Source organism: Aptenodytes forsteri, unplaced genomic scaffold (assembly GCF_000699145.1).
Source record: "Aptenodytes forsteri isolate BGI_AS27 unplaced genomic scaffold, ASM69914v1 Scaffold65, whole genome shotgun sequence".
Classification (NCBI taxonomy): Eukaryota; Metazoa; Chordata; class Aves; order Sphenisciformes; family Spheniscidae; genus Aptenodytes; species Aptenodytes forsteri.
Window position 1 is genome coordinate 2526871 of NW_008795127.1, and position 12652 is coordinate 2539522.

At 38.7% G+C, this 12652-nt stretch overlaps 1 protein-coding gene across 1 annotated transcript; it reads left to right on the top strand.

The window, feature by feature from the left end:
- The first annotated feature begins 26 nt into the window (after window positions 1-26).
- TLR3 (toll like receptor 3) lies at window positions 27-9592 on the top strand. Its single transcript, XM_009277378.2, has 5 exons — window positions 27-115; window positions 3034-3482; window positions 4945-5136; window positions 6781-8606; window positions 9286-9592. The coding sequence occupies exons 2-5, from the start codon at window positions 3042-3044 to the stop codon at window positions 9512-9514; spliced, it is 2688 nt and encodes an 895-aa protein (XP_009275653.1). The 5' UTR covers window positions 27-115; window positions 3034-3041; the 3' UTR covers window positions 9515-9592.
- Window positions 9593-12652: the final 3060 nt, after the last annotated feature.

Here is a 12652-nt window from a genome sequence, read left to right on the forward strand (position 1 = left end):
CTCCGGTTTCACTTCTTCCGGCTCCGCGCAGCGCGTTTCCTCAAGGTTTTCGTGTGCTGAGAAACTTGCGTAGTCCCTGGATGCCCCCAAACTGGAGGAGGTAAAGCCCGCAGCGGTAAGTGGACGCCATTCTTCGCTTCTTAGTAATAAATGCAGGTATCAGAGGTACAAAGCCAAAGTACTGCTCGGGAGTTCGGGGGGTTTCCTTGATCTTGGATTTCTCTGAACTTGCAAGTTAGCAAAGTCGGTGCCGCTTCCCTTTCCTTAATGAGTGTGCTTTGGTGCTTGTGCCTGGATGTGCCGTCCCCAGCTGGCAGGAGGTATTTTTGTGTTTTAAAAAAAAGAAAAGGCAATATAGGTGAAGTGGGAATGTCCCTCTCTGGGAGATGCTGGAGGCTCCCCTGCTAAATCCTCCAGGTTTTTAAAGTTCTTGCTCGTAACGTTAAAACTGTCATTCTTTCTTTTGTCGATTAAATATTATTCTGTAACACTGTCCCTTAAGTCTGATATTGGGTGTGTGCTTTCTTCACTGGATCCCCAACCAAAGTATAAAACACCTAAAGCTGACTCCAGACTTCCTGCAATGAAAAAAGCAGAAAAAGGCAGCCCTTCAGGCCTCGCTGGAAGTCAGCCAAAGAACTCGGTTTGTTTGTGCAGTACGTTTCTTGTGCCTTTCAAACTTAAAGATGAGCTGGCAACAGCTGCCGAGGAGCCTGGCAGCTATCTGATCTCCCTAAAACAAACCTTCAGAAGGATGCAGGCCAGAGGTAAAGCCTTTGTTACAGACAAGCTCCCCCTTTGGTTTCCTTAGCTCTTCTAGCAGCTGGGATGCAGAGGAATGAGGTAGGACAAGTGGTCCTTTATTTTCCTCAGCTACAGGGATACGGGTGCTGTGTTCAGCAGCAGCTGTAGCAGGTCAGGCTCTCTGCAGGACTATCAGGTTCAGTTATTTGCTGTCTCCTCCCCTTCCCTGTTTGCCGGTGGCAGGTGAGTGGAGAGCCAGGCTGTGTGAGCTGCAGGAGATGGGTCAGGCCCACATGCAGTGCCCAGCAGGGAATAGTTTTTTCATTAAAGTTTATTTTAAATTGTCTTTTGCAGTCCTTTGTGTACACCTTTGCAATGCTTTAGGTCCCTCTTTCCCTTGTTTGTGTCCCCACTCCCATTGGATTTTACTGATGTCTCTCCCTAGTTGGCCAGGTTGCTTGTACAGAGGCACTCACAGGGTTCCCCTCTGGCCACTATAACGTGGCTTTTTGTCACTGGAACAGTCCTAATGCTTGCCCTCTGAAAAGGCAGGTCACCTACGGAGCCAAACTCTGCTGGGGTCTGACCTGCTAAACTCCTGTTTGGCTGCAGGTTGCAGTGTCAGTTCCTCAGTGTTTTGTTATGGTAGTGAAAACTCTCCTCTTTAAAATACATCCATTCCAAAGGCTTTTTCTTCTTCTGTACGAGTGTGCTGGTTTCATTTCTTGTTTCATTGTTTGCTATTGAGCAATAATCTAACGTGCTCAAAGCTAGATCATGTTAATTAAACACAGGTTCCAAGCAAAGGAAAATGTGAGCTGCAGAACTAAGAAAGCTCATATTCCTGGGAGTTAGTATTTTGAGAAGCTCTTCTAAATTCCTGTTAAGTCTAGCAAGGTTAAATTCCCTTCTATAGCCTGTTCTGTAGTGGGGCACCGAGTCTTCTCTACCCGGGAGCCCACCATGCCGAGACTTAACTCGTTGGTAAATTGAGGCTGGCAGATACGTGTATATGGAGATTGTGGAGACACTCAAAGCTGCAGGGGTGAAAGTATAAGCTTTACATTTTTTTAAAAAAAGAAAAAATTGAAGCTTACTGTTCTCTGCTAAAGCATGGAAAAATATTCTGACAAGCACTCCCGAAGTATTTGTTCTCCCTGTACTAAAGATTAGTTCAGTAGAGAATGATATGGAAGATATATTGGACTCTTCTCTTGATTAGCAGAAATGCTATTTAATTAGACAAGCCCCATGACTCAGGAGGTTAGTCAAACCCTTCTAAGCTCTTACAGCTCTATTCTGGTCAGAATTTGTGTGGAATTAATTTTCTTCCTTATCTAGTAAAGCTGTATTACAAGAACACCAGGTGAATTTCAATCTTACGGATACTAAATCGAAACTGAATAAAATATGAAAAAGTCTGAGATTTATCAGATATGTAATGCCTAAACAGGCAGAGCCATTGAAGATTAGAGCACCAGTGGACAGAGGTTGACATCCTAATGGAAATGCTCAAAACATATGGGGTGGGGTATATAAATTCTTAAATGTGTAAGTTTTCCTGGAAGTATTTGGATAAGTGTATTGAATCTATGGACAGTGTTTTCTCTACACCTTGGCTCCTCTCCGTTTCTTTCTCTGATTAGGTTGGTACTGATTTGTTTTGCCTGCTCTTACTTTCTCGTACACCTTTCTATAGCCTGGTATTCCTTCTTTCCCTATGAGATGGAAAGACGGTTAGAATTTTGTGTGGCTGGCTTGTAAAACAAAAACTGGCAAGAACTGTAAAATAAAGAAGTGGTATATTAGGTATTCTTACTGCATATAACTATAAATATTTTAAGTGTAGTTAAGCTCAGAGCGTAGTCATTAACATTGAGGGACCTGTGTATAAATATTTATCAGTGTGGTTAAGCTTAGAGCTCAGTGATTAACACTGAGGGGCCTGTGTATAATTTGTCATACTTACTGTATTTTATGCATGTTAAAACAATGCAAAATTAATCAGAAAAGGGAAAATGGTTGGAAATTTGCATTGATAATAGATAAAGTGTTGGTAGCTTTTTGAACATAATTATTTTTACATAAGACAATACTATTGTTTTTAAAGAAAAATTTTGACATATCTTTTCTGCAGAAATGAATGCTACTTCATGGGTGAAAAATACTGAGTGTTTGCTCAGTATGAGACTACATGTTTTCTGAGCCTGGCTTGCTTAGCCTTCAGTTTAAGATATAAGTTGTGTCAAAATGATTGTAATTTGTACTGTGTTCGTTTTGCCTTTGCAGGTAAAACGATGGGAAGTGCTATTCTTTGGTGGAGCAGCTTATCTGTCAGACTGGTGTCTGTCTGCTTGCTGTGTGCATCAGTTGGAAAGCAATGTCAGATCCGAAATGAAATGGCTGACTGCAGTCACCTAAAGCTGACTCAAATTCCTTCTGATCTCCCAAACAACATAACGGGTTTGGACATTTCTCATAATCAGCTAAGACAGCTAGGTCCTGCAAATCTGACCAAGTACAGCCAGCTGGTTTATTTGAATGCAGGCTACAACAGCATCTCTAAACTGCAACCAGAATTGTGCCAAAATGTGCCCCTGTTGCAGATTCTGAAGTTAGAACATAATGAATTGTATAAGCTCCCTGACAGAGCCTTTGCTTCCTGCACCAACCTGACTGAGCTCAATCTAGGATACAACAGAATAGATATAAAAAATGATCCTTTCAAAACCCTGGAGGTAAGCTTTAGAAATGCACCTTTTCACATACATAAAGTATAAATGGGGAATTTACTGTATTTTCCAGTGTGTGTACAGAACAGCTGCCTATTTGCATCTGAAAATACCCAGCATATAATCTTCCTTCATTGTTTTTCTAAAGAAAAGGCCTAGTGGCTTCTTGTGTTAGAGCACACTGGAGTCTCAGCCATTCTTATGAGTCAATGCTCTCCATCCCCTTTTCCCTATTGCATCCCATCGAGGCACCTCTCCATACAGGATTTGTGCTGGGAGAATAGCAGCAGCAGATGATGTATTGGACAAAATGGATGGTGTGGAATCTGAGTTGCAAGGGGTCTAAAAATGGTAGCTAGCCTAAATTCTCAAGGTCAAGGTGTAATTACTCAGACCATGAAGGCCAGTGCTTAGGCTGAATGTAGTGTCTCCCAGGACTTTGGGGATTGAGAAAGAGTAAAAAGCCTTTTTACTCTACCTTTGTTTTTCCTTGTAGTTTAAATATCTTCTTGTGGTTAACCTTGTGGTTAAATATCTTCTCTGTAGCATCTATGAAGTTGGGGTACCAGCACAGGAGGCAGGAAAAGACTATTCCATTGTCTTTGCACCAAGCAGGGAACCATGCAAAAGGAAGGGCCTAAGGACAAAAGAAAATAGAGACAATGCGTGGGTACTAATTGTTGTACAATGTTCTAATGAGTGTGCATGTTGTTTTGAACAAGTCTAAACTTTTCTGCTAAACTCAGTATTCCAGTTCAGTTACATAAAATGTACTTGCTTGCATCGTAGGACTGCTGACTCTCAGCTAGGTACAAATGAGTACAGCCAGCTTCGGTGCTGGGAACAGAACTGAAGTTCTGGCCTTCCTTGCTTTGCTGCTGCTCTGTTACTGTTGGAGGCCAGGCTTGGGGCACCTCAAGGCACATTCCGTGGAGTCACCTTTAGGGTAGCATCTCCGCCCCTGCAGGTGCAGGAGTCTGAGCACCTGGGCACGAGCTGGAGTATGACAAGGCGTACAGCACTGATCTTTGTGGGCTGCTACTGCACTCCCCTTCCTCACTTCTTCCATTCATGGGGGTGGACCACAGTGCAGAGGGTGCAACACAAGGTTTAATACTGCAGTAGTTGTAACTGCAGCCAGCTGTAGGCTTTTGCTTTTATCACTTTATCTGGAGCAGGAGGGCTTTCAGTGAGTTAAGGAATTTTAAATAAAGTAACTCTTTGGTTCGCAGTAGATATTTTAGCAAGTTAAGACATGAACACAATGAAAGTTACAGGTGGGGAAGATACAAAAGGCTTCTTCCTGCAGGAGCTTGAAAGCTGCCATTTTTCTATTACAGATTTATTTTAACTGTAGTATTGCAACTAATTTCTAATCAATTAGATTCTAATGCAATATTTCAAAATAGTTTTGTATTATATAAAATAAAAATAATTTTATAGTTTTCTGTTTGCGTCTTCTCCCCAGAACTTGAACATTTTGGACCTATCTCATAATTTTTTGAAGTCAGCAAACTTAGGATTGCAGCAACAGTTGGAGAAACTTCGTGAGCTCATGTTGGATAGCAATCAAATCACTGAGTTAAAAAAGGAAGACTTTCATTTTCTAAGCAACACCTCATTGAATAGTCTTGATTTGTCATCAAATCCACTGAAAGAGGTAGGAAGCACTTCAACAGAAATTCAACAGGTGTAAGTATAAAATGGAACTATCCTGATTTATCCTTTATGACCGTATGGCATTTACATTACATTTTTGATCCACTGAGGTCAAAGATAAAACCATTCTATTGTACACGGCATTGCTTCGGACCTCCAGTAGTGATACACATAATTATTTTTCTCCCACTGAAATCAGCAAGAGCTGGTTCCATGTAGATCAGAGGTCTCAAGTAAGAGCTAGATCAAGTAGTTCTGTGAACCCTTACCAGGTATTTTCTATGCAGGATGTTTTTTGTATGTGCTGAAGGTGAACAGCTGACATACTTTCTAAGAGGGGAAAAAGTGCGATATTATGCAAGGCTAGTTATACAGTCTAGGTCTCACTTCCTAGTTAATCAAAGAGAACGTTCATTTGTGCCTGTGGGGTACCCTGGAGAAATAATCATTGTGGAAAAGTATACTCCCTCTTTTGGAAAACCAGGTGGGTGTGTTCTCTGCCGCCTACCTCACTGTTCCCTCTGACCTGAGCCTCAGTGTTACAATAGGATTCTTTGAAGAGTGATGGTAAGTGTTGCAGTTCTAAACTAGTTGACCCTCAGCATGCGAATACTGAATTTGCACTGAATTTGCTTGGTTTTTTTCCCAGTTGATTGATCCGTAAAGAACATGTATATTGAAATTACAAGAATATTTTAAAGTGGCATAAGCTTGTACCACTGCTGAGAGGAAATCCCACCATCCTCTTTCCCTTGGCCGCTTCATCCCTCCCTCTTTCTGGTACAAGCTTTAATGAGGCCATGCACTGGATCACTGGAGAAACTCTACAGATTTTTTGGCTTGGTTAGCTTGCAGTCAGGCTGGTTCCCTGTCTGGCTCACCACGTGACTGCATGTATGGCCATGTTGGCACAAGGTGGTACAGCGTGTGGGTAAGTAGACGGGACTGCTACTTTCTTGGGCAGTGCTACTTTATGCTAGTTTAACCTGCCCTGATTTTTACAGTACTACTGTCTGAAAAACAGCCTTATGCATTTGAATCATTCTGACAAATGGAGTATTTAGTCATCCAGCTGATATCTGAATCAAGATGAGGGGCCAGCACTACGATGGAGGCTTATGATTTATATTGCGGAAGCAAGTGTGTAGTATCACATTTCCTGAGTGTAGCTTCTGCTCACACAGAGAAACTGGGTTTCTTCTTGGCTGTCTGAAGGCCTAAATGACTTTTTTACAGTATACCTGGTTTTGCACTAGTACATTGGTATCCCTAGCAGATACCAATAAAAGAAAGCTGAAGAAAGAGATTATCTCAATTTCTGGTGAACGAGTTTTACTAGTTGGATACAAAATTGTAATTAACTTGCACCTCACGAAGCTACTTTCTATCTTCTTCTAAAAGAGTACTGCTCAGAATTATGATAATCATGTTACAAATTTTAGAACTAATAGTTCTGAAATTATCACAAGAAGTATAAACTCCAAGAAGTGTTTGTCTGAACTTGGCTGTGGAAAAATCTGAGTGTAGGAGTTATATTCTGCTTGAAAATCTCGTTTGAAAACCTTTCCAAATTTTGGCTTTATGGGGCTACTTTCTTACACGGTCCCCTTGTTTAGGTCAAACCTCTTTTTTCTTTTCCTTTCAGTTTCACGCAGGATGTTTAAATGCAATTGGAAATCTGTTTGGCCTCATACTGAACAATGTTGAACTTGGTGAAAATCGCACGAAGAAACTTTGTACAGAATTATCAAACACAGCGATTCAGAACCTCTCACTGAGCCATGTGAAGCTTTCATACATTGGCAAGTCAACTTTCCAGGGACTGCAAGGAACAAATCTTACAGTTTTAAACCTTTCCCAAAACTCTCTGTCTGTGATAGAAGATGACTCATTTCAGTGGCTTTCAAGTTTACAATACTTAAACCTGAAGCATAACAACATTCATGTATCTTCACATTTATTTTATGGATTATCCAGCCTCAAACATCTTAATCTGATAAATTCACTCGCTGGCAAAATTGAAGATTTTTCCTTTCATTGGTTATACCACCTGGAGTACCTTATAATGGATAATAACAATTTTCCAGGAATTACTGCTAATATGTTCACAGGTCTGAACAACCTGAAATACTTGAGTCTCTGTTACTGCAACATAAACTTACAAAGAATAATTAATAAAACATTTTCATCACTTGCTAATTCCAGTTTGCAGGTTCTCAACCTCACAAAAACAAGAATCTCTACAATAGAAAGTGGGGCATTTTCCTCCTTGGGACACCTGAAAATTCTCGATCTTGGTCTCAATGAAATTAGTCAAGAGCTCACAGGTCATGAGTTTAAAGGTCTCAATAATATACAAGATATTTATCTTTCTTATAATAAGAACTTGACTTTGCGAAGTGAATCATTCATTTTTGTCCCGAGCCTTAGAAAACTGATGCTGAGGAAGGTAGGTTGCAGTAATCTGGCGCTTTCTCCTTCGCCTTTTCATCCTCTACAAAACCTGACCGTCCTGGACATCAGCAATAACAACATAGCAAACATAAAAGAAGACTTGTTCGATGGACTTCACAAACTTGTCATTCTGGATTTGCAGCACAATAATTTAGCCCGACTTTGGAAACATGCAAATCCAGGTGGCCCTGTTGTTTTTTTAAAAGATCTTCCCAACTTGCGTATTCTTAATTTAAAATCAAATGGGCTTGATGAGATTCCAGTTCAGGTTTTCAAGGGTCTGTCTCAATTAAAAAACTTGGATTTAGGATCAAATAATTTGAATTTGCTTCCGGCAACTCTGTTTTATGACCAAGCCTCTCTGATTTCATTGAACCTTCAGAAAAATCTGATAACCTCAGTTGAAGAAAAAGTGTTTGGCCCAGCTTTCAAGAGCTTGAGAATACTGGAGATGGATTCCAATCCATTTGATTGCACCTGTGAAAGCATTGCTTGGTTTGCTGATTGGCTTAATGTGACCCAAGCATATATACCGGGATTGAGGTCCCAGTACATTTGCAACACCCCACCTAAATATCACGGCAGTCTGGTGTTGCATTTTGATAGCTCAGCCTGCAAAGACAGTGCTCCATTTAAACTTCTGTTTGTGATCACTACCACTACTGTGATGCTAGTAATTTTTATCGTTTTTATCATCCATTTTGAAGGGTGGAGAATAGCTTTCTACTGGAATATTTCAGTAAATCGAATACTCGGTTTTAAAGAACTTGACAGACAACAGGAAGAGTTTGATTATGATGCCTACGTTATTCATGCAAAACAGGACAGGAATTGGGTATCTAAGAATTTCACGTCTCTGGAAGAAAATAACCACTTTCAAATTCGTTTTTGTTTAGAAGAACGGGACTTTGAAGCTGGCATATCTGAATTTGAAGCCACAATTAACAGTATAAAAATGAGCAGGAAGATCATTTTTGTTGTGACTGAACACCTCTTACAGGATCCCTGGTGCAAAAAGTGAGTAGGATATAAAATTTTATATGTACATGAGAAAATTTCTCAATAGATTTTTTTTTTTTTTAACAAGGTAATCTTTTTTTGCTGTAATTTAATAAAATTTTAATAAAAAGTACCCTTTAATAAAAAATACCATGCAAATTCTATTTTAATATATTCACTTAATATATCATAACTTCAGAATAATTCCTAAGTTAATAAAGTTAATTGCTCTACATGTACACTAGTGGAAACTTAAATCCCTGTCAATACATCTTTTTCAAAAAGTCAAGCTGTCACCTGTGCAGATTGCTTTCCTTAAAATTACGTGTTTGAAAAAGAGCAATAATGGGTGAGACCACTAGCATCCAAAGATGATTTTTATTTGTCTTTAAATGAGTCTCTTCACCTTTCTTATGTAGTGATCTTGAAAAGAAAGGAACTTTGCTAAAACAAGGTTATATCAAGACAGTACACTTAAGTTATATTTTTAGAGGATGATTTTTCTCTTTAGTTAAAAGGTAACTAATTTAACGTAAGTAATGACAATTTTATATCATAGAATAGACATTAAGACCCCTGTTTGAGTCCAGTCCTTGAGTTTGCAATGTGCTGTTACGTGAGCTGTTAAAAGAACTGTTTGTCATTTTTTCCCTCCGCATGAAAGAAAACATGTATTTTTGTCTTATTTTTGCTTCAGTTTTAAGGTGTATCATGCTCTTCAGCAAGCTATTGAACAAAGTCGGGACGCCATCATATTGATCTTTCTTCACGATATCCAAGATTACAAGTTGTATCATGCACTTCACCTGAGAAGAGGAATGTTCAAATCTCGCTGCATCTTGAACTGGCCAGCCCAGAGAGAACGAGTCGGGGCATTTCATCAGCAATTAGTGATGGCACTTAAATCTAATAGTAAAGTGCACTGAATTTTGAAAGTACAGATTTGAATTATGGGGTCATTTTATTGCATATCTTCTATCATTGGAAAACTATCAAGCCTTCAGGAAAACCTGAAAAAAGTTTGTCATGCTGGAAAGATACGTAAGAGTCACTGTCATTTAAATTTACTTGTCTGTATTCATGTTCTTGCTGATATTTTAATTCACCTGCACTGAAGTGACATGTTAAAATGGATCATGATTGACAGTAATTTCAGTCTCTGTATCAAAAATGGGGTAGAAATTCTGAAAAGCAGTGAGAATGACTGATGTCATAGGACATCACTCCATCTGATGGAGTGCAGAAAAGATGTAGACTCTCTACTTTAAAGGGGATATGTAAAAAAGGATGCAATAACGATAAAATAGCAAATTCTGTGTAGGAGGTAGAGTGGACACTACTGCTTCTTTCATAACACAAGGGGAGATTCAGTGAAATTAAAATTGGAAAGCTTTCCATGTGAAGCACAGTAAGTAACATGGAAAATTATTTCTGTAGTTGAAACCAAGAAACATAGCAGAGTTTCAAAGTGAGTTTTAAAACCTTTGTTTTAAGAGAAAGCCACAGAAAGAAACTTGACCCTGTGAGCAGCCTGTTCAGAATGTGCAGTGAAGGATTGCTTATGCCTTCTAGGTGGGGCTAGTACTGGTGACTATCAAAAACAGATTTTCAGACTAATGAGCCAACTGATTTAATCAATGTGGTATGATTAAAAAATTTTTTTACTCTTCCCTACTGAAGTTCAGAGAGCTGGCAGAAGGACATTTATACTGAGAGATGTCACCTTAATTCTTTGAATGCGCATAAAACTGTATGTGGGCCATTAAATAGAACTTGAAATCAATGTGAAACATGAGTTTATACAGCTATACAGCTGGTGCACCTGTATAAAATGAGTGAAGGCATAGATACATCTGTAGCATGACCAGAAGACAGCTTTGTGGAGGAGGTGGTGGTACTGTAATTTCATTACCAAAATCTTTGTTACTGGTGCAACAACAACAAGAAAAAATAGCCCCCCAAAAGAAATAATTTTAAACTGTATCAGAAATATTACTGTGACTACAGTTACAGTTAGAGTGGGAGAAAAACTTCAAAAGTAGATTAATTTCAAGTTTTTGTTTCCTTTTTCTTTATGACTGTATATAGTTTTGCCTTTGATAGCTAAAAAGAAAATGGTAAAGAAATCAGATAGAATTCTGTAGTTTAATTTCTTATATATTAATCTAGGTTTTTTTTCCTTAACATACTTTACAGAAACATGGGTTAGTTGGCAATTGCCAGAGCATTAAGGTTCAAACATATGGGCTAGCAGCTTGATCTGGAGAGAGCTGAGAACCAGCGAAGTGTGCTCTGAAAGGATGTTCATAATGTTTGAGACTGGTTGCAATTTTATGGAATGTTTGAGCACAATTTATTGTAAATTAGACACTAGACGGTCATTTGTATGTTTTTGTTAATGTTTAATTGCTGTTCCAAGGAACCTTATAAAACATTGTCAATTTTTAGTAGGTGTGTGATCATTCAATAGCTCGGGAATATTTTTAAATTGCTTTTTTCCCCTAGCATTTCCCTCATCAGTTTCAATACCACCATTACTCCAAGTATGCTGTTTTACTGCTTTAGAAAACAGCTTTCAGAGAGTTCAATAGTTAACATTTTAAGCAGCTTTTCTCATGATTTGTTATATGCATAGATGAAAAACGTTGGTTTTTAATAGGCTTGTGTGTCCCATGATGATAAAAAACGTAAATGAGAAAAATAATTAATGAAATAGATTTTGCGTGCACCGGCAGAGTGAAGGGGGTGTAGACTGTCTTCACTCCTCAGGAAGTCCTGAGTGAAAACAAAAAAGGCTTTGTTTACAGTTGAAGTGATAGATGATGATTCCCTAATTACAGTAATAGGATTATCCCCATTGTGATGCTTTCATCTCATCTTTCTGACCTTTTCAGGCGAAGTGACAGATTCTTTCTTCCTGCTTAGGCCATGAAAGTTGAGGAGGCAAGTCGGTAAGGATGGGGTGCCAGGTATGCACCATGCCAGTCGTTCTTTCTCTTATTTAAAGACTAACGTGTGAAAGGGTTCCTATGTTTCCTAAATCTGTAATGATGCATAGTAGCAGAATTTCTCATTCCACATCAATATAAATTGTTTAGAAAATGTTAGCAGTTCACGTGGATATTAAAAATGACATAAAGATGCAGAGAATGCATGGAGAAATGCTGAGGTGGAATGTGATACGGGAGGTCAGACAAGATGATCAAATGGTCTTTTCTGGCCCTTAAACCCTGACAAATGACTGTGTCTAAATTCTGTAAAGATTTTTCTTGTTACTACAAATGCCCCCCTAATCGGTCTCAGAACCTTGAGAATATGTGTTATGGATGCTTAGTTTTGTAAAATAGCTAAGAATACAAACTAAAAGTACTTGCTGATGAGTGAAAATAATTTTAAATGATAAAAATATGATGATGTGTTCTAAACAATTATTTTAGTACCTACATTCAGTTTAAAATAATGTACAACAGAAAAAGACATTATAAAGGCTCACAATGAGAATTAGACTAATGTTTTAAAAAAAAAAAGCACAAAAGCAATAAGCACAGGGCCAATGGTAATCATCAATTATACTTGACATAAAATTTTCATATAAATTTTCCCTGTTTGTCTGAAAGTTACCTACTTCAGCTCTGCTCCTGTACATTTGTTGACAATATTATTGAGAGCAAATAAATGGGCTTACCGTGGTGAAGAGTTGTAAGTGCTTTCAGGATTAACAGTCTATATCTGAGCTGGGTAGTTTCTTTGCAGTGGGCAGCATCAGACTATGTTATGCCGATTTGTTGAGGAGTTGGATACCAAATAAATGAAAAATAGTTCCAGACTTCTAGTGTCAAAGATATTACCTAGGGCTAAAGAGGAATCATCTGTATTGAAAGCAGAATATCTAAAGGACTTGAGTGAGGCAGACTGCTCAAATCTGTAAATTTGGGGTGAAACCTGACTGTTTCTGCGGTTCTTGAATGACAGGAAGTAATGAACAAATTACAGACAGTGATTTCATAATGGGTTCTATTCCAGGTCTTCATGCAGGGTTGCTTCAGGGCTGCAGCTGAGATAAA